This window comes from Notechis scutatus, chromosome 2, assembly GCF_049901735.1.
Source record: "Notechis scutatus isolate UNSWTSFEM ecotype Mainland chromosome 2, rNotScu1.2, whole genome shotgun sequence".
NCBI classification, from domain to species: domain Eukaryota; kingdom Metazoa; phylum Chordata; class Lepidosauria; order Squamata; family Elapidae; genus Notechis; species Notechis scutatus.
In genome coordinates, this window is record NC_142010.1 from 3,974,742 (window position 1) to 3,999,257 (window position 24,516).

A 24,516-nucleotide genomic window follows, 5' to 3' on the forward strand; every position below is an offset into this window, starting at 1 on the left:
TTGAGGGGCTCCTAACAAAGATGATGGGGTCAAACTATTTTCCAAAGCCCCAGAAGGCAAAGCAAGAAACAAGGATTGGAAACTAACGAAGGAGAGAAGCAACCTAGAACTCAGGAGAAATTTCCTATTGGAGAGAGCAATTAACCAATGGAAGAATTTGCCTTCAGGAGTTGTGGGTGCTCCATCACTGAAGGCTTTTATTTGTCTGAAATAATATAGTTCTCCTGCTTGAGCAGAGGGTTGGACTAGAAGACCTCCAAGGTCCCTTCCAACTCTATGTTTTATGTAATTAAGTCAGGGTAATCAATATTGTGTCATTTCACATGAGATTTAAGAAGGAAGATTTCTAAAAGCTTCTAAATTTCGGTTACATCGTAAGCATTTTGAACATTTTTAGAATTATTATTTTTAAAAAGATGGGATGGCTTCCATAGGCCAAATCCTAGATTAAAATTTAAGCATTTAGAGTTTTGTCCCTTTCTCTTGATAAGAAGAGAATGAGATTTGGCCTGTGTGCCGATCTCTATTTAAAAAAAAAAACAATAATGATTTAAGAAACCTATATGGCTACCTAACAAATAATAACTTGGGCTGATAAGCAGTCAGCCACTAACAAATAAGGAAAAATTTAATTTATTTTTTTTTTAAAGTTATCTTTATTACGCATTTTTCAAACATTTACACCACATTTCCATTTTTGATAGTGCTCCAGAGTCAGCTTCTTTCCTGTTTACATAGTAATACTTTCATTTTCAATTCCTGGTATATTTCTCTAATATTTTTACATTTATATTTACCTTTTTATAGTTCCTTGCACATTTCCTGCAACTCTTAAGTAATTTTTATACATATTCTTTACCTTTCTCCTCTAGCCACTCATACCATATGTCTCAAATCTTATAATATTCTGTTTCCTCCTTGTCTTTTAACTCCATCATTAATTTATCCATCTCTGCACATTCAAGCACTTTTTTTAATCACCATCTCTTCTGTAGGGATATTGGTTTCTTTCTATAGCTGTTCAAAAACAATTCTGCCCAGTATATGCAGTGTGATATATTGATTTTTTTAAAAAAATATTTGGGAATACATGTTATTTTATTCTGCTTTTTCATCATCCAAAATAAAAAAAAGATGAGAGAATCCTCTACTTCAGGGGGTCCCCAACCTTTATGGCTTGGCAGCCTGGCCGCGGGGGGGAATTGGCCCTTGTAAGCAGTGGGCTGGTGTGTGCAAGTGCCGCTTCCGCCATTCGTGTAAGTAGAGCTGCATGGATGTGCACCGGCCCGCCACTTGTGTAAGTAGAGCTGTGCATGCGCCAGCCCTTCATTTGTGCAATCCACTTTCAAACCAGCCATGGCCTGGTAGTAGGCCTCGGCCTGTGGGTTGGGGACCCTGCTCTAGTTGAAACCAGCTTTTTAATTTTATCTTTTTCCGTGCCTAACAAACCATTTCCCTTCCTTCTTTCCATTCGTTCTTTGTCCCTGGCCTTCAGTTCATTATTGGAGAAGATGGCACCTGTGGGGTCCTTTACGAACAAGCGATCGCTGAGGGGCCACTGATTGCCACAGTCATCGACTACGTCCTTGATTATTGGTAATGTTCCCTATTGGGGGGAGTTGTGATGAAGCTGTGGGGATAGATAGCCTGACTTGACTCCCGTGGGCGGATTTTGAATCTGTGTTGCAAAAATGTGTTCAAGAAACCATAGTCCTTGAGATGCAGCCCTGAACTAAATAGCCAGTGACAAGATGCTAAGCTCCCCTCATAATTAATTACAGAGGAATTATTGAATGTGTCATCTGCACCTCTGTAACTGTCTGGTTTAGTTCTGCAACCCAACAAGACAGAGACTTCAGAGGATAATTAGGACTGCAGAAAAAACAGTTACTACCAACCTGCCTTCCATTGAGGACCTGTATATACAGCACGTGTCAAAAAGGGCTGTGAAAATATTTACAGACCCCTCACATCCCAGACATAAACTGTTTTAACTCCTTCCCTCAAAATGACACTATGGAGCACTGCACACCAGATACAGATAATCAGAGTTGGAATGGACCTTGTAGGTCATCTAGTCCAACCCTCCGCCCAAGCGGGAGACCCTACACCATTTCTGACTAATGGCAGCCCAATCTCTTCTTGAAAGTCTCAACTGATGGCGCTCCCACAACTTCCGAGGGCAAGCTGTTCCATTGGTTGATTGTTCTCACTGTCAAAAAGTTTCACCAGAACAACTAGACACAAGAACAGTTTTTTCCCAAACGCCATCACTCTGCTAAACAAATAATTCCCTCAACACTGTCCAACTATTTACAAAGCACTACTATTACTGTTCATCTCCTCATCACTCCTTATCACCCATCCCCTCTCCCACTTGTGATTGTAGGACTATAATTTTGTCGCTTGTATCTTTATGATTTATATTGACTCCTAATATGATTTGATTGCTTATTGTACCCTATGACTATTATTAAGTGTTGTACCTCACGATTCTTGACTCTTGACGAATGTATCTTTCTTTTTTTTTTAAAAAAAAAACAAGTTTTATTAATTTTTAAAACACACAAATTGTCATTATTCATTACATGTTTAAACCTTTTTTCATTGTCAATTTAACAAGTCAGATAAATTATAATTCTGTTTTAAACCATTTCCATACAACATACCAAAACCTCTTATTCAATTTCTCTTTACTTCTCTTTACTCTTATTCAATATCATTATTATTATTTCATCTGTTTCTTTCTGACTTAGTTACCATTATTCTCAATCTATATTTCTACAATTTTTAACTAATTCTCCCCCAAAAAGACATATACACACAACACACAAAACATAAAAAAAATCTTTTGGAAAGTAACTTGGACCCAGGTATCTCTCTTCATGGACTTCAATTATATTCATGCTCATCTTACATATCATTACTTATTTTATTTACCATTCTAAGCCTTCTATATTAACTTCCCCACATATTTCACACTTCTTACTTCTATCTTAATTAATCATCTTAATTTGAATCATTATATTTATATCTTTTGTCCATTTTTTATCATCCCTTTGTCTCATTCCTTATAAAAAAAAAGAAAATAAGTTTCTCCTGAAATCATTAATCAGAGTATGATGCCTTTCTATCTCCCCTAAGTTAATCAAATTAATCTTTAAAATAATATCTAATACCCAATCCGATTTTGCTTGGTACATTCTATCTAACTAATACATCCAACATAATTAAGTACATAATTAGACAATAAATCCAAATATTAAAAAAAGATACTATAATAAAATTTTATAATAACATCAGTACCATAGTCTTATTAAACTCTTTAATTAAAACAATATTCTAAACCTCCCTATTATTAGGTTTTAAAGCCAATCATTTTTAAACATTTTAACATTTTAATCTCTTATCAACTCTTAAATCATTACAATACTACCATCTCATCTTATGTACCTTGCAAAATCTTTTTTTTTTAAAAAATTTTATACTTTATCCATTATCCAAAAAAATTTCTTTTTTTCATTTAATTTCAAAACATTGTAGCTTTTCTCCACCTTTTCCTTTCTTTCTTCTCCCAACAAACCTTTCTACCCCCCTTCTTCTAGCCTCTGCCTTGCCAGCTTCCCTTCTCTGTCGTATTCCTTTTCCCTTTTGTTTACTATCATCATATTGGTTTTGCACCTTATTTTTCCCTTTCTTAAATGTTTTTTTAGATCTTAAGTCCTTAAGTCCTTTAATTTTCTTCTTTTTCTCTTCTTTTCTTTTCTTTCTCTCTTCCTTCTTTCTGGATCAAGTTCTGAGATTCATTAAAAATGGCTCCTTTCTTTCTTTCTTGTTCCTCTGCTGTCTTCATCTGTTGTAATGTTTGTTGATAATTAATAAGCGCCATTTCTAAGAAAAGGAAAGCTTCTTCCACACCATCTTTACCATTTTTTTTGCTTGTTCATATTCTTTTCTTAGTTCCTCAACAGAAAGAGCCATTATAAATCTTTTCTTTTCTTTTCCCTTCTTTCTTCTTACAACAACCAGAATATTCAAAAGAAAATAAAAAAAATAAAACAGTCCCAAAGTTTTCAGTCAGTCCAAACCAAGGCAGAGTTCTCACTTTCTCCTTCTGGGGTAATATCAATCCAAGAGAAAGAAAGTCCAAATCTGTTTAAAATCTTATTGCAATATATTCTAGTCTTCAAATCCTTAAGGCATCTGCTCCAACAAAGTCTTAGCATACAAATGTTTTCTTTTAATCCTCTCTCTTCCCACTCATCGCTTAAAACCAATTTTCACCTAAAAGAAATAGGTTTCTTAATATCCAGTTATTTATTCCGTAGGAAAAGAGGGAAAGCTATCCTTTCAGCACCTTCAAACAGCCGCTTTTTTCCTCTTCTGGCAGGTATTATTCAGAAAGTCATACTTTTCAGGAATTTTATTAGATATGTGTTAGAGTCCTAGGAGCCAAGAAAAACTTTCTCCTCTCAATCACTTTCTCCACTTCCTCCTGCGCATTCTTACCCAGCTGCCAGCTTCTTTGTGGCGGCCATTACAGACCGCCGCTGCACCGTCCCTGGGAAAAGGGAGTTCTGCCGGCCAGGGAGGGAGTCTGCAGCACCCCAAACCCTTCTCCGGATCCCCTACCTTCAGCTGCCCCTGCAGGCAGCCTAGCTCCTGCACCCGGCTGGGTCGGAGCCCCAAAAACGGCTAGCGCGGCAGGGATCGCGCAGCTTCGCAAATCCCTGCCGCCGCGGCCGACAAACCGGAAGTCACGAATGTATCTTTCTTTTATGTACTCTGAGAGCATATGCACCGAAGACAAATTCCTTGTGTTTCCAGTCACACTTGGCCAATAAATAATTCTATTCCTATTCCTATTCCTGTTCTATTCCTGTTCTATTCCTGTTCTATTCTATTCTATTCTATTCTATTCTATTCTATTCTATTATTGCATGGAAGAATGAAATGAATCACTTTAGGGCTTAGTTCAAGGATATGAACCTGGCTAGAGGGATGGTTGTTTTGATATAACACAAGAGTAGTCCCAAAGAAGCTTCTTGGATGAGAAGCAAAACAAACAAACCAGAAAGTCCAGTTGCCTCCTGAAAAAGCACCTTTGGGACAACCATGACCTGAATGACGGAGAATCTCCACAGACTTAAAACACAAGAGTATATTTTAATTAAGATAAATGTCTGTGGAGATTCTCCGTCATTCAGGTCATGGTTGTCCCAAAGGTGCTTTTTCGGGAGGCAACTGGACTTTCTTGCTTGTTTGTTTTTTCTTTTGAAGACGTTTTGCTTCTTCATCCAAAAAGCTTCTTTGGTTTCAGAAGAAGCGAAACATCTTCAAAGAAAAATCAGAAAGGCCTCTTGAAAAAAGCACCTTTTGGGGGAGAATTTTAATTAGGTGCCTGTTTGTTTTAGTTTTGTTAATCACATTTATATGGCCGCCTAACGTGAGAAGCGACTCTGGGTGTTGTGCAACGATCAGCGAAAGCAGCCGATGTATAAAAACTTAGAAAAATGAAAAAAAAGTCATGACTAAAAATAAAAACATTAAAACATGTAAATGTAGTGCATCTTTCCTCCCTTTCTTTTCCCTCAGCAAAGATCCAGCCATGACCCGCAGCCCGATGATTCCTCTACAATTGCCCCAAAAACTTTATTTTTCCATCACTCCAGAAGTCAAGCGTGACCTTGAGCGTGCAAAGCAGAATCTGGATGTGTGAGTAAGCAGGGCGTGGGCTCCGGGATGGCCTGTTTTGGTAACACGCCTTGTCAGCCCCACTGAAGGGGTGACAAACACTGGTAGTCCTCAATTTAACAACAGTTCACTTAGTGCCATTGAAGGTTACAACGCTACTGAAAAAAGTTATTCTTTTTGTTCTGATCCAAACCCTTTTCCAATAAAACAAACACGAACCAAAGGGAACAGAAACCTTTTAATGATTCTTACGAATCCCTGGTTAAAAGGCTGCTGCAAACTAATTAACTTTCATAAGCACAAGCCTCACCAAAACTGTGCAGATAAGAATAACAGATAAGAAATATTTTACAACACAAGAGTCTTCAAATACCAACTTAAGATACCGCAATGCCCATGAGGCTGAGTTTCAAAACGTCTTTGCTTCCTACAAAGAACGTTCGCTTCACAGCTGGCTTTTATCTTTTTGAAGGAGGGGCCATTACCTTGCAGCCTTACTGCCGAGTCGCCCGTGCTGCTGCAACTGCTCTTTCCAGCGAGCAGCCCTGCGTGTGCGCGCACTTGGTACAGGCTCCTCGGGAACCTCCTCATCGTTGCTGCCAGCCCCCACAATCTCTGAAGGCAACAGTCCTCTCCCTAATGGTCCTGGCCCTCATCTGAGTCCTCGTTCTCCTCAGCCGTCCGCACCTGCAGCCGGCTAACCACAACACTTTTTTACACTTAATGACCGTTGCAGCATTCCCATGGTCACGTGATCAAAATTCAGGTGCTTGGCAGCTGACTCATATTTATGACCATTGCAGTGTCCCGGGATGACGTGATTCCCTTTTACGACCTTCTGAAAAGCAAAACCAATGGGGAAGCCAGATTCACTTGAACAACTACAGTGGTTAACAATTGTGGCAATGAAAGGTCAAGCAAAATTCACTTAACAAATGTTTCACTCAGCAACGGAAAATTTAGGCTCAGTTGTGGTCGAGGGCTACCTGGTTCTTTTGTTTCTTGCTCTGTTCTGGAACTTTTATTTTTATTTTTTTTGTCTTGATTGATTATGCGCCATTAAGTCACCTTATCAATCATATAGATAGGGATTTTTTTTTTCATAATGAACTGCTCACGGTCAGGTCCTTCAGCTCTTCCGCTAGTACCTCTATTGCAGGGGTATCAAAGTCAATGTCATTGAGGGCCGCAGCAGGGCTGTGGTTGATCCGGAGGGGGGGAGGAGATGGACCCTGGCCAACTGGGTGGGTGTGGCTGACTGGGTGGGCGTGTCCAGCTTTATGCCACTCCCCAAACTGCTGCCATGTTTCCTCTTCACATTGGGTAGACTTGGCCTAAGCAGGCTGGCCCCTTGCATTTTCCAGGACAGCCCTGCGGGCAGTATCCGACTACATTGTGGGCTAAATCCGGCCTACGGGCCTTGTATTTGACATCCCTGCTCTATTGCCACTCTTAACAACAGAGTCCATCCATCTTGCTGGCCATTTTCTTCTCTTTTCTTCCGCCTTTCCCAACATAAACTTTGGATCTTTTCCTTTGGATCCTATCTCCCCGAAGTGTTACTTTTAGTTTTCCTTGTTTGATGGTGGTTTATTTTGTGGCTGCATACTTCTCTCTTCAGTCACTTTTAATCAAAATACTGTAATGTCAAGCAAATGTAAGAAGTCTTTTTGGGAAGGGAGCAGGGTTGGCCTTAGGAGACGCCGCCACAGGTATCCCATCAAGGACCTTCAAATAAAATGAGATATATTAAGAAGTTATTTTAGTGATTTACTGGGTGGGTGGGGGGGAATACTTTAAATATATACATTTCAAAACATACAGTTGATTATTTAATGGACATTAGAAGTGTATCATGAGAGTATTTTATTATGATTAAAGTAGGGGAATGAAAAACACCGTGTGGATTCTAAATCTATTAGCTTTATTTTATTTTTACTCTTTTTAGATTGTTTATTATATACCGACTTAGAAAAAAATTAAGGATAATAATGATATGTAAATCTAAAATAAAATAGGTGGTAAGCTGAAAATGGAAATAATAGGGGATAAAGAATTGAAAACTTACGTGTCGATGAAGTGAGATTGATATGAATTAATGAATTGAAATATGAAATGCAAATTTATTTAAAGATGAGTGAAATGGCTAATGATATGAGATGATATTAAATAAGAAAAATGGAAATGAAAGTATGACTATGTACAAGTGTTATAATCCGGAAACATGTTGCCCGCTTGAAGAGTTGTGTAAAAAAAACCTTTTTATTAAAAAAAAGGGGGGGGCCTTCAGGAGAGGATCGTTTCTCTACCTCTGGCATGGCATCTACCTGAGCACTGAGTCTCTCCCTCTTTGTTTCTCTCTCAGCCTCATCAGCGACCTGGACATCCGTTGTTTCACCCACGACAGCTTTGGAAAGGATTTTCTCAAAAGCCAAAACTTGAGGCCTGACTCGGTCGTGCAAGTCGTGCTGCAGCTGGCGCATTACAAGTGAGCTGGCAGGGGAAGTCAAAGGATGGCTTGGAGAAGAAGGGGGAGGAGGAAAGGTGTAAGGTCCAGAACCTGAAAACAGGGGTTCCCAATCTCGGGTGCCTGCAGATGGATTTTCAGGGGGGGTGCAACTAAGAGTGGTTTCTTGGGTCCCGTAGTGACGAGCCATACCTCACGATTACTTTTAAAGGCGGTGTGAACTTTTTGATTGATTGAAAAATGGGCACAGCTATGTTTAAATGTTTTAAATAGTTAGCCCTCGACTTACAACCATTTAAGAGCTGCGGTGGCACAGTGGTTAGAATGCATTTACAGCAGGTTACTTCTGCTGAACTGCCGGCTGACTGCAGTTCGGCAGTTTGATTCTGACTGGCTCAAGGTTTGATTCTGACTGGCTCCCTCCTTCCGAGGTGGGTAAAATAAGGACCCAGATTGTTGAGGGCAATAGACTGACTCTGTAAACCCCTTAGACAGAGGACTGTAAAGCACTGTGAAGCAATAAGGTAAAGGTAAAGGTACCCCTCACACATATGGGCTACTGGTTTCCAGCTCTAGGGGTCGATGCTCATCTCCATTACAAAAGCCAAAGAGCCAGTGCTGTCCAAAGACGTCTCCGTGGTCATGTGGCCGGCATGACTAAACGCCAAAGGCGTACGGAACGCTGCTACCTTCCCACCAAAATGGTCCCTATTTTTCTACTTGCATTTTTTACATGCTTTCGAACTGCTAGGTTGGCAGAAGCTGGGACAAGTAACGGGAGCTCACTCCATTACGCGGTGCTGGGGTTTCGAACTGCCGAACTGCCAACCTTTCTGATCGACAAGCTCAGCATCTTAGCCACTGAGTTACTGCGTCCACTGTGAAGCGGTATATAAGTCTAAATGCTATTGCTATTGCTGTTCGTTTAGTGATGTTCAAAGTTACAACAGCAGTGAAATAAGTGACTTAATGGCTGTTTTTCACACTTGCGACCACTGCAGCATCTCCACAGTCAAATGATCAAAACTTGGGTGCTTGGCTTTATGTGAGTCCCGGGATCACATGATCCCCATTTGTAACCATCCCAGCTAGTTTCCGACAAGTCAGATCAAGGGGTGAAGCCAGATTCACTTCATAACCACACGATCCGTTTAACGACTGCAGTATAATTGGCTTAACAACTTTGGCAAAATGGGTCATAAAACGGGGTGCAACTCACTTTAACAACTGCCTTGCTTTGCATTGGAAATGTTGGGCTCAACTGCGGTTGTAAGTCCAGGACTGCTTGCAGATAAGTAAATAAAATGCAACATTTTCTAGGGATGTGGGCAGGGGTAGGCTGCTGTGCGCTCGGGAGAGCCCCTAACTAAGGTTCTGTGCAGTCCAAATCCCACTTCTGGCTGGCCCTGCCCATCCGGCCCTTCCCCTCCCAGGACTCCCCACGTGGCCCGTTTTGGAGGCGGGTAAGTGCAGGGCGCACACGGAGGCTCAGTGAGGGCGAAAAACGGGCCTCCCGCAAGTTCTGGAAGGCTGGAAATGAGCCCGTTTCCGGCTTCCAGAGAGCCTCCGGAGCCCGGGGAGTCTGTTTTCACCTTCCCAGAGGCTCAAGGAAAGCCTTCGGAGCGCGGGGAGGGCAAAAACACCCCCACCCCACCCTCACACACACCCCGTGGTGCAGGAGGCCGACTAGGCCGCGCTCACCCAGCAACCAGGCAGAGAACCCTTTGCTAAATTTTTTGAAGCCCACCCCTGGATGTGGGGTCATAGAAAAGGTTGGGAACCACTGAACTTTTTTTCAGTGGGAAAGTGGGAGAGGGGGTTTCCTTTTGTCCACGTAGGGTTTTGTCACCTAGGAGGCACAGTTCTGACGGTGCGCGCAGGGTGTGTATTACAACTGACCTTTTCCCCCCTCCCAGAGCACACGGGCAATTGTGTCCCACCGCCGAGACAGCCTCGCTTCGTCGCTTCCATCAGGGCCGGTCAGAAATCATACGCTCTGCTACCTCAGCTGTGCTGGCCTTTGCCCAAGCAATGGCTGACGAGAAGTGCCAGGTATTTAGCTTTCCACCTTTTTTGTCTTTTCTTTTTAAGGCTGAGGTGACAACGCACTTCATCAAGTCCCCATATTATTTGAACCAGAATGACAGAGTTGGAAGGGACATTGGAGGTCATCTAGTCCAGGGGTGTCAAACTCAAAGCCTGAGAGACAGGCTCGGCATGAGGCTGCCCTGGAAACAGTGAAGGACTGGCCTGCGGTGCCTCTGAAGAAGAAAGGAGAAGGAAGAGAGAAGGAAAAAGGAGGGAGGGAAGGAAGGAAGGAAGGTGTCAGCATTCCAGAAAACCTCCACTCCAACAAATAACTCCAAGACAGACATCCTCTCCAAGATTCTTTTTATTAAGAGTAGTAAACTGGCACATCTGGGGAATCCCGAATCTGAAAGTTCGGGGTTTCCTTGCAATAAGTAAAAACTACAAAATCCATCCGCCTGCACCCATCATCGCATCACATGCCCCAATCACCATCCGTCCCAACTTGAGACTTCCCCTCACCCAGGTGCAGAAATAACATGACCTTGACTTAGAAGAAGAATGCTATTATGTCTAATCAGATACACTCCAAGAAATTCTGCCCTCCCATTTTCCCAGGCTCAAGAATGCGGCAGTGTGGAAGCATTTGGTGCTAACATGGCTTCCAAAGCTGACAGAAGGAAGGAAAGGAACGAGGAAAGGGAGGGAGGGAGAGGAAGGAAGGAAGGAAGGAAGGAAGGAAGGAAGGAAGGAAGGAAGGAAGACTATGGATCTCCCAGCCCTGCCTGGGCCACCACAGATTCCCCCTACCAAAGTGGTGTTGACCTGACCCTGCCCTTCCCACCCTACTCAGGCAAGAAACCCAAAAGCAGTGGTGGTGAACCTTTTCGGCACAGAGTTCCGAAACAGGAGTGCGCGTGTGTGTGCCGGAAACCGGAAGAGCAGCTTGCCAGTGGGAGCGCCAGAAACCGGAAGCTCAGCACCGGCCACCTGGTCTTCCGGTTTCTAATGGATATGCGTGTGCAAAGACCAGGTAGCCAGTGCGCATATGCGCACCGGGGAGCTGTTCTTCCGGTTTCCGGCACTCCTCCACGTGGACAGACTTGGGGACCTGTTCTTCCATGTGCAAAAACCAGCATGCGCACGCTGGGAACCCAGAAGAGCAACGGGCAACGGCTGGCATGCCCAGAAAGATGGTTCTGCATGCCACTTCCAGCACGCTTGGCATAGGTTTGCCATTACAGCCCGATACCATTTCAGACAAACGGCTGTCCAATCTCTTTTTAAAAATCGTTCCACGGATTAATTGTTCTCACTATCCGGAAGTTTTAGGTTGGTTCTTATCCTCATGTCCTTGAGTAGAATGAAGGACCATTCCACGCAGGGAATGGTAGCGCCAATTATTGAAAGAAATTCTATTTTGTTTGCTTAGCATATTTGAGAGCCTTCAGAGGCATTTCTGGATTAGCCATATGGAGTGGAATTTGGTTCTGCTAATCCTGCGAGTTTCTCTATGTGGAGAGGTCCATTTTTCCTCTTCAAGAAGTCTTGGCCTTGTTCGGATCTTGGTTTTGGGACAAATAGAAAAGTCTCTTTGTTATCTACAACAATCTCTTTTTCCATGCAGCTTGAAATTGAGAATACAGATCGTCCTTCACTTAATAACCGTGATTGAACCCAGGATTAGGGACATAAGTCACGCTAGTCATTAAATGGGTCACTACATGGCCATGCCTGTTTTTACAACCTTTTTTGTGCCAGTCATTAAGCAAATGCAGTGGTTGTTAAGCGAATGAAGAGGTCATTAATCAAATCCATTGTCTGAAAAGGGTGTTTTTTGCTGAAGACCAGAAGTAAACAACCCGTCAAGGGTGACAGTGAATGAAGTGTGTCAGAGTCAGCTAGCTGTCAGGGCTCCGACAGTTACCCCCATTTAAACCATGAGTCTCTAGCCGAACTTCCAAAATTTAAAGAAGATTTATTAGGAGTAAACATGCCAGCGCTGCCTGGATGTAGCCAACTCTGAGACACATCATTCATTGTCACCCTTGACCCTGGTTTTCTCTCCACCCCCTGCGTATATCGTAATTCATATTCTCCAATGGGACACATCCATAGCCAAGAATCATCAGTCATGCTCTCCAGTTAGAATTTTGCGCAGCAGAAACTTCGGTCATCTAGTTACTATCTTTGAAAGCATTTTGTGGAACGCGAGCTGCCCATTGCTCCCCCCTCCCTTTCTGTTGGCAACTCTGAAAAGACCATAGAAATATTTTATGAGTTGACACAACCATTTCCAGCAAAAAAAAAAAAAAAAAATCACGGTTCCACGATTACGGGATGCTGTAAATGTCCATAAATGTGGGTGGGTTGCTCAGTGCCCAAAATGTGAACATGTGACTGCAGGGTGGTGGCGGCAGCCATCAAAACTTCAAATTTTGATCGTAACTCTCCCTCGAGAGGTTCATCATAACTTTGAACAGTCGCTAAACCCACCCGTAAGTCAAGGACTGCCTCTACTCATGTCATCATTTAGATTCCTCTACATACATTCATAGCAAAGCTGGCTGAGGAATTCTGGGAGTTGAAGTCCACAAGTCTTAAAGTGGCCGAGGTTGGAGACCCCTGCTTTAACCAACATCTCACTTAGCAATAGAAATGTCAGGCTGCATTGGGTTATAAATCAAGGACTACCTGTATGTTAGCAGTTGAGACTTTCCGTGTGTCCTTGGAAGATTCTTCCGGGTGTTATGGTCTGAACGTTCTGGTATTTAAAATCCATGTCTCTTTTTCTTCACCAGGCCCCTGAAAGATTATCTCTCCTGAAACAAGCGGTTGAATCCCACAGCACCCTGACAGAGCAGGTAACTTATCTCTCTGCTGCATGTTTGGTAGGAACATTTATTTTTAACGTCTTCAAGTCAGCCTTGAAATTGGCAACGTTTTTCTTGGCAGCAACATTTTCCAAAAATGGTTTGCCATTGCTGGGTTTTTACGGCTGATAAAAAAAAGTGACTGGCCCGAAGTCTTATCAGTTGGTTTCACGACTTCTGGGAGCTGCAGTCAGTTTGGAGACCCCTGATTTTTTTTGTGTATGAGTTCAAACCGCCTTCCGGAGATAGCTGATTTGTTCAGAGTATTGCAGCGTAAATTCAGCGCCAGAAAAGTAAACACAGATGGCTGAGGCTTCATTTAACTTCTTTATAAACATGTAAAGTAAATTTTACAGTACCAGTGGTAGATTTCTCCAGCATGGAGCAAACTCAAACAGAAGCAGACACGTTGCAGGTTCAGAGCAGAACAGTAACTCAGGAGAGCTCAGAAACAGACATCACTTTAGTTCAGCAGGCAAGCAAGCAAGCTAGTTTTTCTTTCACTTTAGCACTGCAGCGCTTAATATAGAGCCACGCTTAGGCTACTTCTAGTTTTAGCTTCCAAACAGTCCTCATTGGCTGACTTAGTTGCTATGCCTGTTCATTGACTGAGCTTGTTACCGTGCTCTATTCCGGTTCATGAATATACTCTGACATGATTTTGTGCGATGTCTTGCAGGCTCTGGATGGACAAGGCATCGACTGCCATTTGCTTGGACTGAAAATGGAGGCCATAGCAGACGGCTTCCATGTGCCTGAGCTTTTTATGGATATTTCCTACACCATGGCTTCATACTGGAAACTCTCCACAGGACAGGTACAGAGAGCCAGTTCCAAATTTGTACCTCTTTACCGTATTCCTGTATTACTCAGGTTACGATATTCTCCATACTGTTTGTTGACTGTCTTATTAGATAGCAACCATTGGCAAATTCCTTGTGTGTCCAGTCACACTTGGCCAATGAAGAATTCTATTCTATTCTATTCTATTCTATTCTATTCTATTCTATTCATTTCATTATTTCATTTCTATTTCTATTTCTATTTCTATTCTACCCTATTCCTATTCCTATTCTATTCAATGATAATAAATGCTGATAAAACATTCATTTCCCCCACAACAAAAGCCAGTGTGAAACTGATTAAGGCCCGGTCAGTTTCAGGAACTAATTGTGAGACAAGGCTGCTGAGAAAAACAGCTCAGGAAGAGATTCCTTATTTTCAACAGGATTGGGGCGGGGGGGGGGAGTGACTTATAACTGTTTTTCACGCTTACGAGCATTGCAGGATATCCCCATGGTCACGTGATCAAAATGGCAGCTGATTTATATTTATGACCGTAGCAATCTGGTGGTCTGTCAGGGTTCTAAGTAATAAATCCATTGAAAGCAAGACTCCGAGGCCATTGAGAGCCTCAAACTTTACTTTTTTGGGGAAATATATTGGCACATGTCTGGTGAAAACCGATTCTGAAACTCCTACGGTTTTCACCTTATTAAAAGTAAAGGATTTTCTACTTTCTCAAAACCATCAATCACATGGTCCAATCAACCATGCAGTCCAACAACCGGATGGCATCTTCTGACCAGGTGTGAGAATGTACTTGGTTCCCAAGAGAAAGTATTTTGTTTTGGCTACAAAAATCCCTCTTACCTCAAATCCCACCTCCCTGACCCTCCACTTCAGTGTGGCAACACTAAAGCGGACAAAATGGCTTCGGTCAGGCCAGCTTCAGGGTTGACATGGTCACCCTTTGGGACCTCCTGACCAGCAAAGTTAATGGGGAAGCCAGATTCATTTAACAACTGTGTTTCTAACTTAAGAACCTCAGTGATTCACTTAACAATAGTGGCAAGAAAATGTTCTGACCAAGGCTTCCTGAGACTGTAATTAAGCACACGCTTAGTCCAAACAACTATTGTTTTATTTCAACGCTGGGAATTATGTGCATTCCCAGCCCGTAATGAGTCCCAAACAGTCTCTTGAGATAAGCACCCACCTTTAGCTCTTTTGAATTGCTGCCAACAACTAAAGTGCCAAATTAACTGTAAAAAAACAACTGAAGCACAAAAGTCCACACAAAGCTTCAAGGTTTAATCCGAACAGAACAAACAGCTTTGCTTCCTGCAAAGGTTCCTGTCCCTTTGCACTTCCTTTATATCTTATGGGAGAGGCCAACCACCTCCAAGCCTTACTCCCAAGTTGCCCCTTTTGTCTTAACTGTTCTTGCCTTCTGGCAGCTTTGTGCACACGCACACTGGGAACAGGCTCCCCTTGTTCCTCTACCTCGCTGCTGTCAGATTCTGGAGGCTCCGGAGTCAGCACATAACTCCCAGATGGCCCTGACCCCATCTCTGTATCGGACGCAGGACCCCCATCCGAGTCCTCCCCAGAGTCCTGGACTGGCCCATGTTCTTCTCCACTGTCCGATTCTGTGTCTCTGCAGGCTGCCGGCAGATCACAACAGAAAATGGGGCAAAACTCAATTAACATTAATGTTTCACTTAACAACAGAAATTGTTGGGCTCAATTGTGGTTGTAAGCAGGGATGGGATTCAAAAATTTTAACCGGTTCTGTGGGCGTGGCTTAGGTGGTGGGCGTGGCTTGGTGGTCATGTGACTGGGTGGATATGACTTGGTGGTCATGTTGTTGACTGGGTGTGGCCAACTCAATATCACTCACATCAAGGCACACATCTCTTCGCCTGGCCTCTCATGACGGTGGGGATGCTGCAACAGTTGTAAGTGTGAAAAACGGTCATAAGTCACTTTTTCCAGTGCCATTGTAACTTTGAATGGTCACTCCACCAAGCAAAGTACCAGCAACGGAGGGGAAAAAAATACTCAAGAGACATTCCTGAGACAGGAAGTCTAGTCCTGCCAAGAATGTAATAAGGGTTAATGGAGAGGCAGTTTCTGTAAGCAACACCAGAATGTTTCCTTCCTGCCTTCCTTACAGGATTAGGCCAGTAATTTTCTTCTAACAACCGGTTCTCCGAACTGCTTAGAATGTTAACAACTGGTTCTAGCGAATAGATGCGAACTGGTAGAATCCCACCCCTGGTTGTAACTTGACCGACTGTATTCAGATCAGGGGTGTGATTCAACCAGTGTAACAAACAGTTCAGTGGATGCTTGCTTTGCGCGCGAGGGTTTGCTACTGACCTCCTGCAATCCTGCAATCTCCCTGTGTCTTCAACAGCTGGACGTGCGGCAATCCACTGTGCTGCGCTAAGCAGCTGAGCTTGAAAATCAGGAAATAAAGGTCAGAATAGAGCCCAGGTGGGAAGGCCCAGTAGCTTATTGTCGGAGCGAACCGGTTCGTTCACAGATGATCCTTGGAGCTATCGGTTCAGCCGAACCGGTAGAATACCACCACTGATTCAGCTGTTTTTTTGATCCCACTTTCCTTTGTCTTTCAGGTTGCTTCCCGCACGGACTGCATCATGTGTTATGGGCCCCTCGTGCCTGACGGCTACGCTGTTTGCTACAACCCTTTGCCCACCCATATTAATTTTGCTGTCACCGCCTTCAACTGCTGTGAGGAAACCAATGCCACTTACTTAGCCGGAAACATCCAGAATGCCCTGGCTGATGTGGGGGCCTTGTTGGGGAACTTTGGAGAAGGCCAGCCTGACAAACTCTGAGAAAATATTTTGAACTTCACTTCAGACTTCAAACATGACTGAGGGCATCTCTCTAGTTTGGCCAACAGATGACCCGTCGTTGTTGAAAAATCCCCAATCTCTCCCTTGCCTTCTTTTGGGCCAAAATTTGGGATGCAGCATCCTTCAGCACTCCTAATCCCATAATATCCTTTGCTAGCCCTAACAGGATTTGCAGGGAAATGGCTGTCTTTATATAAATATATACATGCACGTCTTCTAAATGCAAGATCAGATCCTAATTTATTTCCAGAATAAAGACATTTAAACAATATATATATATAGCAGGAAAAGTTCCTGACAATTTCTTTTTTAGATCAGTGAAAGATCATGATTTTTTAAAATTGTGACTGGGTTGCAAGTCCATTCCAAACAGGCGTTTACAGCATAGTGAACTATGATTGTGTTTCATGTTCACATTGTGCCTTAGTTTAGCTGCCCCCAATTTCTGGGGCCCCAGGGACCAGTACTGGGCAGTGGGCAGGGCATAGTTTCCAGAGTTACCTAACTCCTGCGCATATGCAGATGACGCTTCACTCGCTTGTGCACCCCAGTTTCTAATGGGCCGTGGTCCCGTACTGGTTCACAGCCCAGGGTTTTTGGGGTCCCCTGCCTTATACGCTTTTTCCTAGGGGTTCTCAAAAGTTTGTGTGGTAGGACAACTTTCCGAAACAATGAATTGATTTCTGGGTCTCCCACCCCTTAAAAGAAATGGCTTCGATTGGGATGAGGTTTGGCAAAAGAAATAAAAGGCATCACAGTTAAACTCTAATCCGTATCTAAAAGGGATTCTTAAAACTTTGCAGGATTGCAATGGGATGACGTGAAAAACAACGTCCTGTGGCATTTTCCATTCTCTCAACGTAGCCCTAGTTTTTGTTTTTGTTTTAGAGTCAATCACAGTCAAGTTTCTATTCAGGATTGCAAGATCCAGGAAGGAAGATTTCCACTGACATTTTAATTCAGATTTCCGATTTAATGCTGGCAAAATCAATTATGGTAATAAAGGGGTATGTGTATGATTGATTACCGAAAATTCAAGAAGGAAAAACTGCGGCTGTCATTCATTAGCAAATTCATTAAAGTGGCATCTCTGTGAACTACTTCCTGCAAGACTGCTTAACTCAATGATTCTTAAACTTTTCCCTTCCTTATCTAAAACTGCTTATCAGAAAGCCTTATCAGACTTTGGGTACCAGTCCTAAATCCTTTCCTTTCAGCACCATCATAATTTCAAACAGTCACTACATGAATGGTCAAATCCTCAAAGACTATCTACTGTATACAGGTAGTCCTTGACTTACGACCACAATGGAGCCCAGAATTTATGTTTGCTAAGTAGGAAAGTTGTTAAGTGAGTTTTGCCCCATTTTACGATTTTTCTTGCCGCAGTTGTTAATCAACGCACTGTGTTAAATTAGTAACGTGGTTGTTAAGTGGATCTGGCTTCCCTGTTGTCTGTCGGAACATCGTAAAAGATGATCACATAACTCCAAGACACTGCAACGGACATAAAGATGAATCGGTTCTCAAGCATCCAAATGTAAATCACATGACCACGGGGATGCTGCACTAGCCATAAGTGTGAAAAAATGGTCATAAGTCGCTTTTTTCAGTGGCATGTGGGAACTTCAAACAGTCACTGAATGAACTCTTGTAAGTCAAGAACTATCTGTACAAGACTCCTGGTGGTGCAGTGGTTAAAGTGTAGTACAGATAGTCCTCAACATACAACAGTTTGTTTAGTGACTTTGAACAGACACTAAATGAACTGTCATAAGTCGAGGACTACTAGTATTGTACAACAAAAAAAATTCCTGTGTGATCTTCAGGGCATTTCAATCAACATTGGTAATTTCATCAATTTTCCCTTGAAAGGAAATGTTCAGCATTTTCAAATATACACATGTACACATGTATACACACACAAAATATACAAAGGTACATGTGATAATCTTTAAGTCAATTTAAATGTCCCTGTTGCGATTGGGCAATAAGATTTACATGGTGGTATCCAAAGAAAAGTCACTTTTATCCAATTTAGGGTAATAGAATAGAATAGAATAGAATACTTTATTGGCCAAGTGTGATTGGACACTCAAAGAATTTGTCTTGGTGTAAATACTCTGTACATAAAGAAAAGATACATTCGTTAAGAATCAAGAATCATAACGTACATTCGTACAACACTTAATGATAGTCATAGGGTACAATCAACAATCAAATCATACTAGGAAACAGTCAATATAAATTGTAAGGATACAAGCGACAAAGTTACAGTCCTAAAATCGCAAGTGGGAGGGGATGGGTGATAAGGAGTGATAAGATTAACAGTAATAGTAGTGCAGACTTTGTAAATAGTTGAACAGGGTTGAGGGAATTATTTGTTTAGCAGAGTGATGGCTTTCGGGGGAAAACTGTTCTTGTGTCTAGTTGTTCTGGTGTGCAGTGCTCTATAGCATCGTTTTGAGGGAAGGAGTTGAAACAGTTTATGTCCGGGATGTGAGGGATTTGTAAATATTTTCACAGCCCTCTTTTTGATTCGTGCAGTATATATATTTCCACTTTGGGAAGCATTAGCTTAACTGAAAAGCGAATGGCTTGTTTACCAGACAAAACATCCATTTGTTCTTTGTTTGCCATATTTTGAAATGCTTTTTTTCCTCATATATTTTCTCTGGCACCTCCCTTATAAATAATTTGGGGGTCCTATTGGGGTCTTGATTTTCAGTTTGAGGCCTAGACTAATTGGGTAGGAATGCCCATGGAAACATCCGCAGAGCCACAGTGGCTAGAATGCAGTCATATAGGCCAACTCTGCCCACTGCCAGGAATTTGATCCTGACCGGCTCAAGGTTGACTCGTCCTTCCAAGGTCGGTAAAATGAGGACCCAGATTGTTGGGGGCAATAGGCTGACTCTGTAAACTGCTTAGGGCTGTAAGGCAGTGGTCCCCAACGTTTAGGGCACCAGGGACCATATCCATGGGGAAAGGATTTTCCGCAGACCGGAGGGGACTTGCGTTTGCTTCCCTTGTTTACGTGGCCCGGTTTCTGGCATGCCGCAGCCTGGTGCCAGTAAAGCCACTATGAAGCAGTATATAAGTCTAGGGGTCCCCAAACTTGGCAACTTTAAGACTTGTGGACTTCAACTCCCAGAATTCTGGGAGCTGAAGTCCACAAATCTTTAAAAAGTTGCCAAGTTTGGAGACCTCTGGTCCAAGTGCTATTGCTATCCTGGGACACGAGGGTGTAGTTCTGATCCTCACAGGACGGCAATTAGGAGCTGGGTTATAATAACAATATCCTGTCCGGCATCTGATGTAAAATGTGACTTGGCAAAGCTTTCCTCTGATTGGGCCCTGCTGCTTTGAAATCCTGCAAGATTTCAGCATTCTCATTTGAAGGAGAGAGAGGGCTTCAGCGAGGGCAAAGAAATTGCATTGAGAGGTTTGAGTGATTTTAAAAGGTTTCTCCCCCCCCCTCCCAAAAAAAAAAAGCTTAATTATAGAAGTCCACAGGTTTAGGGATGTTTGAGGGGACCTGGCCTATGTGATTCCTATTTTCTGCTCTGATAAACAGAGCCTCAGTCCAACTTCTTCCAAGGTGTTTGTCCTGCTCTGAGATTTTCTGCTGTGTTTCTCAGAAGAAAACAAACTAACAGAAGCAGTCTTTGGACTAATCCCAAGCTCTTGTAGAGACACTGAGCCTGTCTCTTCTGCTGCAATCTGTTGGGAGAACCTGCTAAAACATATCTTGGTTAGCAGCTGGAATTGAGATGGTAATAGATGTAGAATATATATATATATATTGTCTGCCTTCAAGTCAATCTTGATTCTTGGCAACTTGGCACAGAGAGGTTCATGCCGTTTCCTTGGTAACGGTGCAGAAGTGATTTGCCACTTCCTTCTGGGATATTTTTTTTACTTCTTCATTTAGGACTGAGAGTGGATGAATGCCCAGAGTCCCCTAGTTGGTACCCACAGCTGAGGGAGGTCTAGTTGCTCTTAGGTGATCACATTCACAAACATACTTAATAGCAATAGGATTTAGACTATTTCCCCCATGATAACAACCCTGTGAGGTGAGTTGGGCTGAGGGAGAGGGACTGGCCCAAAGTCACCCAATTAGCTTTCACGGCTAAGGTAAGACTAGAACTGGTGATTTGGTCCAAAGTTGCCCAACTGGCTTTGATGGCTAAGGTGGAACTAGGTTTCTTGGTTTTTAGCCTGGTGCCTTAACCAGGCGTAAGAGCACAGGAGGGGTGACAAAACAGCAATAGTCGGAATCAGGGTAGCAGGCAAAGCAACTAATGTCAAAGTGGCTTGTTCATCAGAGCTTGCATTTAAAATATCGCTTGGGCTGTTAGATCCTCCATTTCACACAATCAATCAATCAAATAAATAAATAACAAATAAATAAATGGGAAATGGGAGAGGGAAGACGGAATGCAAAGTATCTGAGAGACAAGAAAGAGAATATTTCTTTGCACTGATAAGAAATTATATTAAACGATGATGTCAGACGGACAACCTTTGGTGCTCTATTTCAGATGGGGGTGAAAGTTGGAGGCTGGTTATTTTTTTGTGATGGTTATTTTCATTTTTATGGTTATGTGGTGCTCCGCTTGTGTGTGGTTCATGAGATCTCAAGGGGCATCATGACTTCTGTAAATTCCCTTGAGCATAAATGATCAGACTCAAAATTATCCTATTTTAGACATATTCTGTGAAGACCCAGCTGTCTGGAGAAGGCTCATGATGCTGGGAAAAGGTAGAAGCAAGAGCAGATGAGCAGCAAGAGGAGTGTTTCAATTACAGTGAGGATGGGGGCCTCTGGAAACAGAATGGGACCACTCTCCACGGCCAATTTGTTGGTCAGCCCTGAAATTGGCCTGACTGAGGCCATTTTGAGACTTCAGTGCTGACACACTGGAGCTGAGGGATAGGGAGGGGGGAGTAGAGATAATTGGGGTATTATAGTCAAAACAAAATACTTTTGGGAACCAAGGACATACCTGCAGGTGTTTGGAAGGAGGGGACTGAGGGTGCCTAGCGACTGGACTGTATCCTGATTGGACCACGCGACTGGTTGTTTTGAGAAAGTGACAAACTCCTTTTAATTAGGTGAAATCTTGTCGTGCAGTGAGTTACCATGCGACGAGTTGACCGTGGCAAGTTGGTTGTGGCGATAATTGGCTATGTAAGACCTGAAAGACCCAAGTTTGGAGCAGATCAACATTAAGAAAATCTATTCATGTGGTTGCTAGGAGTTGGGAATGACCTGATGGAACATAATCATCATTTGTCCCCAAACAGGACAAATAATATTAGGGGGGGGGGGGCAAGAAAGTACAGCTTAACATCCCATAATGACAACTGGTCCCATGGCAGCCACTTTTGAAAGAAAGGAAATCTCCCCACAGATATTGTGCACATGTATCTATAACGTATGGAGACTTGTTCAGAATTGCTACCTTGGCCACCAGCATCTAAAGTCCCTGTATGTGGGAGTGCACATGAGCTTGTGTGTGTGAAGGAAGACAAGAGTCAGGGTCACCCCACTAATACTATAACTTTACCACCACCCACCTTTGAGCTAAGAGGGGGACTGGTCACACATCATTCAGGTAGGTTTATGAATTAGATCCAGTGGGTTCATGAAACGTAAGAAGAACGGTTGAAAGAATTGGGTATGTCGTCTCATGAAAAGAAGGACTAGGGGTGACATGATAGGAGTGCTCCAATATCTCCGGGATTGCCACAAAGAAAAGGGGGGTCAACCTACTTTCCAAAGCACCAGAATGGAAGATAAGAAACAATGGATGGAAACTAATCTAGGAGAGAAGCAACCTAGAACTAAAGAGAAACTTTCTAGCGGTGAGGACAATTAACCAGTGGAAGAGCTTTGCCTTCAGAAGATCTGGGTGCTTCATCACCGGAGGTTTTTAAGAAAAGACTGGACAGCCACTGGTCTGAACTGGTATAGGGTCTCCTACTTGAGCAAGGGGGTGGACTAGAAGACCTCCAAGGTCCTTCCCCAACTCTGTTAATTCTGTTTCCAGTGGTTGAAAATGGACTAGAAACTGGGTCTCTCAATCCAGCTCCTTCAGTATCACTCCGGCTGGTACCTTTAAATCCAGCACATGGAGGAAACTCTTACATACACAGGAAGTAAACAAACTAACACCATTCCATTCATTAGAGCCGTGTTTCAATGGAAATAAAATGAATTTGCCATCTTGGCGCCACTGCTTTTCAGCTTAGAGGTGGTCAGCCCCTGGGGCAAAGATGGATCCTCTTGGCTATACTGATTACAGCTTTCGTGGCAACATGTTAGCTTCCCGTTCATTATCATTTATTTAAATTGAAGCAATGTTTAAAAAAGAACAACCAATGAAGTCAAGTGGGGACGGAGAGTCGCGTGATGACTTAAGGAATTATCTCTGACTAATTGGTGCCTGGAGACAACACACAGTGGGGAATCTGGCCATTCAAAAGGAAATTGGACTGCATTTCTAAAGTACACCTTGTCATCGACTTAAGATCACAATGGAGCCCAAAATGTATGTTGCTAAGTGAGAAATGTGTTGAGTGAGTTTTGCCTCATTTTACGACTTTTCTCAACCATTTCTGTTAAGTCATTAACTGCAGTTCTTAAAATAGTAACACGGTTGTTAAGTGAATCTGGCTTCCCCACTGACTTTTTTCATCAGAAGATTGCAAAAAGAAGAAGAATGGAATGGAGAAGGGAAGGGAAGAGAAGGAAGAGAGAGAAGGGAAGAGAAGGGAGGGAAGAAGAGAAAACAGAAGGGAAGGGAAGGGAGGGAAGGAAGAGAAAAGAGAAGAGAAGGAAAGGAAAGGGAAGGGAAGGGAAGGAAAGGGAGGGAAGGGAAGGGAAGAGAAGGGAAGGAAGGAAGGGAAAGGAGAAAAGAGAAGGTAGGAAGGGAAGGGAAGGGAAAAAGAGAGGAGAGGGAAGGGAAGGGAAGAGAGAAAAGAGAAGAGTAGGGAGGAGAAGGGAAGAGAGAAAGAGAAGGGAAGGGAAGGAAGGAAGAGAGAAAGAAGAGAAGAGTAGGGAGGGGAAGGGAAGAGAAGAGAGGGAAGGGAAGGGAAGGAAGGGAAGAGAAAAGAAGAGGAAGGGAGGGGAGGGAAGAGAGAGAGAGAAAGGGAAGGGAAGAGAGAAAAGAGAAGAGTAGGGAGGGGAAGGGAAGAGGGAGAAGAGAAGGGAAGGGAAGGGAAGAGAGAAAAGAGAAGAGAAGGGAGGGGAAGGGAAGAGGAAGAGAGAGAAGGGAAGGGAAGAGAAAACAGAAAAGAAGAGAAGGGAGGGAAGGGAAGAGGAAAGAGAGAGAAGGGAAGGGAAGAGAAACAGAAAGAAGAGAAGGGAAGGGAAGGGAAGAGAGAAAGAGAAGAAGGGAAGGGAAGGGAAGAGAGAGAAGTGAAGGGAAGGGAAGGAAGGGAAGAGAGAAAGAGAAGAGTAGGGAGGGAAGGGAAGAGGGAGAAGAGAAGGAAGGGAAGGGAAGGGAAGAGAAGAGAAGGGAAGGGAAGAGAGAAAAGAGAAGGGAAGGGAAGAGAGAAAAGAGAAGGGAAGGGAAGGGGAGAGGAGAGAGGAGAGTTGAGGAGAAGAGCTGGAAGGGAGTTTGGAGGTCTTCTAGTCAAGCAGGGGAACCTATACCCTTGATGGCAAACCTATGGCATGCGTACCACAGGTGGCACCCAGAGCCCTTTCGGCTGGCACATGAGCCCCAGCCAAACTTACCTGCACTGCACATGTGTGTGCTTCCCAGCTGATTTT

General features: G+C 43.1%; 1 protein-coding gene across 1 annotated transcript in view; it reads left to right on the forward strand.

Moving 5' to 3' along the window:
• Positions 1-17,020, forward strand: part of LOC113425450 (carnitine O-acetyltransferase-like) — a 62,332-nt gene extending 45,312 nt beyond the window's left edge. The window contains exons 8-14 of the mRNA XM_087953049.1: positions 1,496-1,596; positions 5,596-5,715; positions 8,060-8,182; positions 10,078-10,213; positions 12,991-13,053; positions 13,742-13,879; positions 16,485-17,020. Coding sequence (XP_087809175.1) covers positions 1,496-1,596; positions 5,596-5,715; positions 8,060-8,182; positions 10,078-10,213; positions 12,991-13,053; positions 13,742-13,879; positions 16,485-16,709 — 906 coding nt within the window. The 3' untranslated portion in view covers positions 16,710-17,020. The remainder of the gene's footprint in view (positions 1-1,495; positions 1,597-5,595; positions 5,716-8,059; positions 8,183-10,077; positions 10,214-12,990; positions 13,054-13,741; positions 13,880-16,484) is intronic.
• Positions 17,021-24,516: the final 7,496 nt, after the last annotated feature.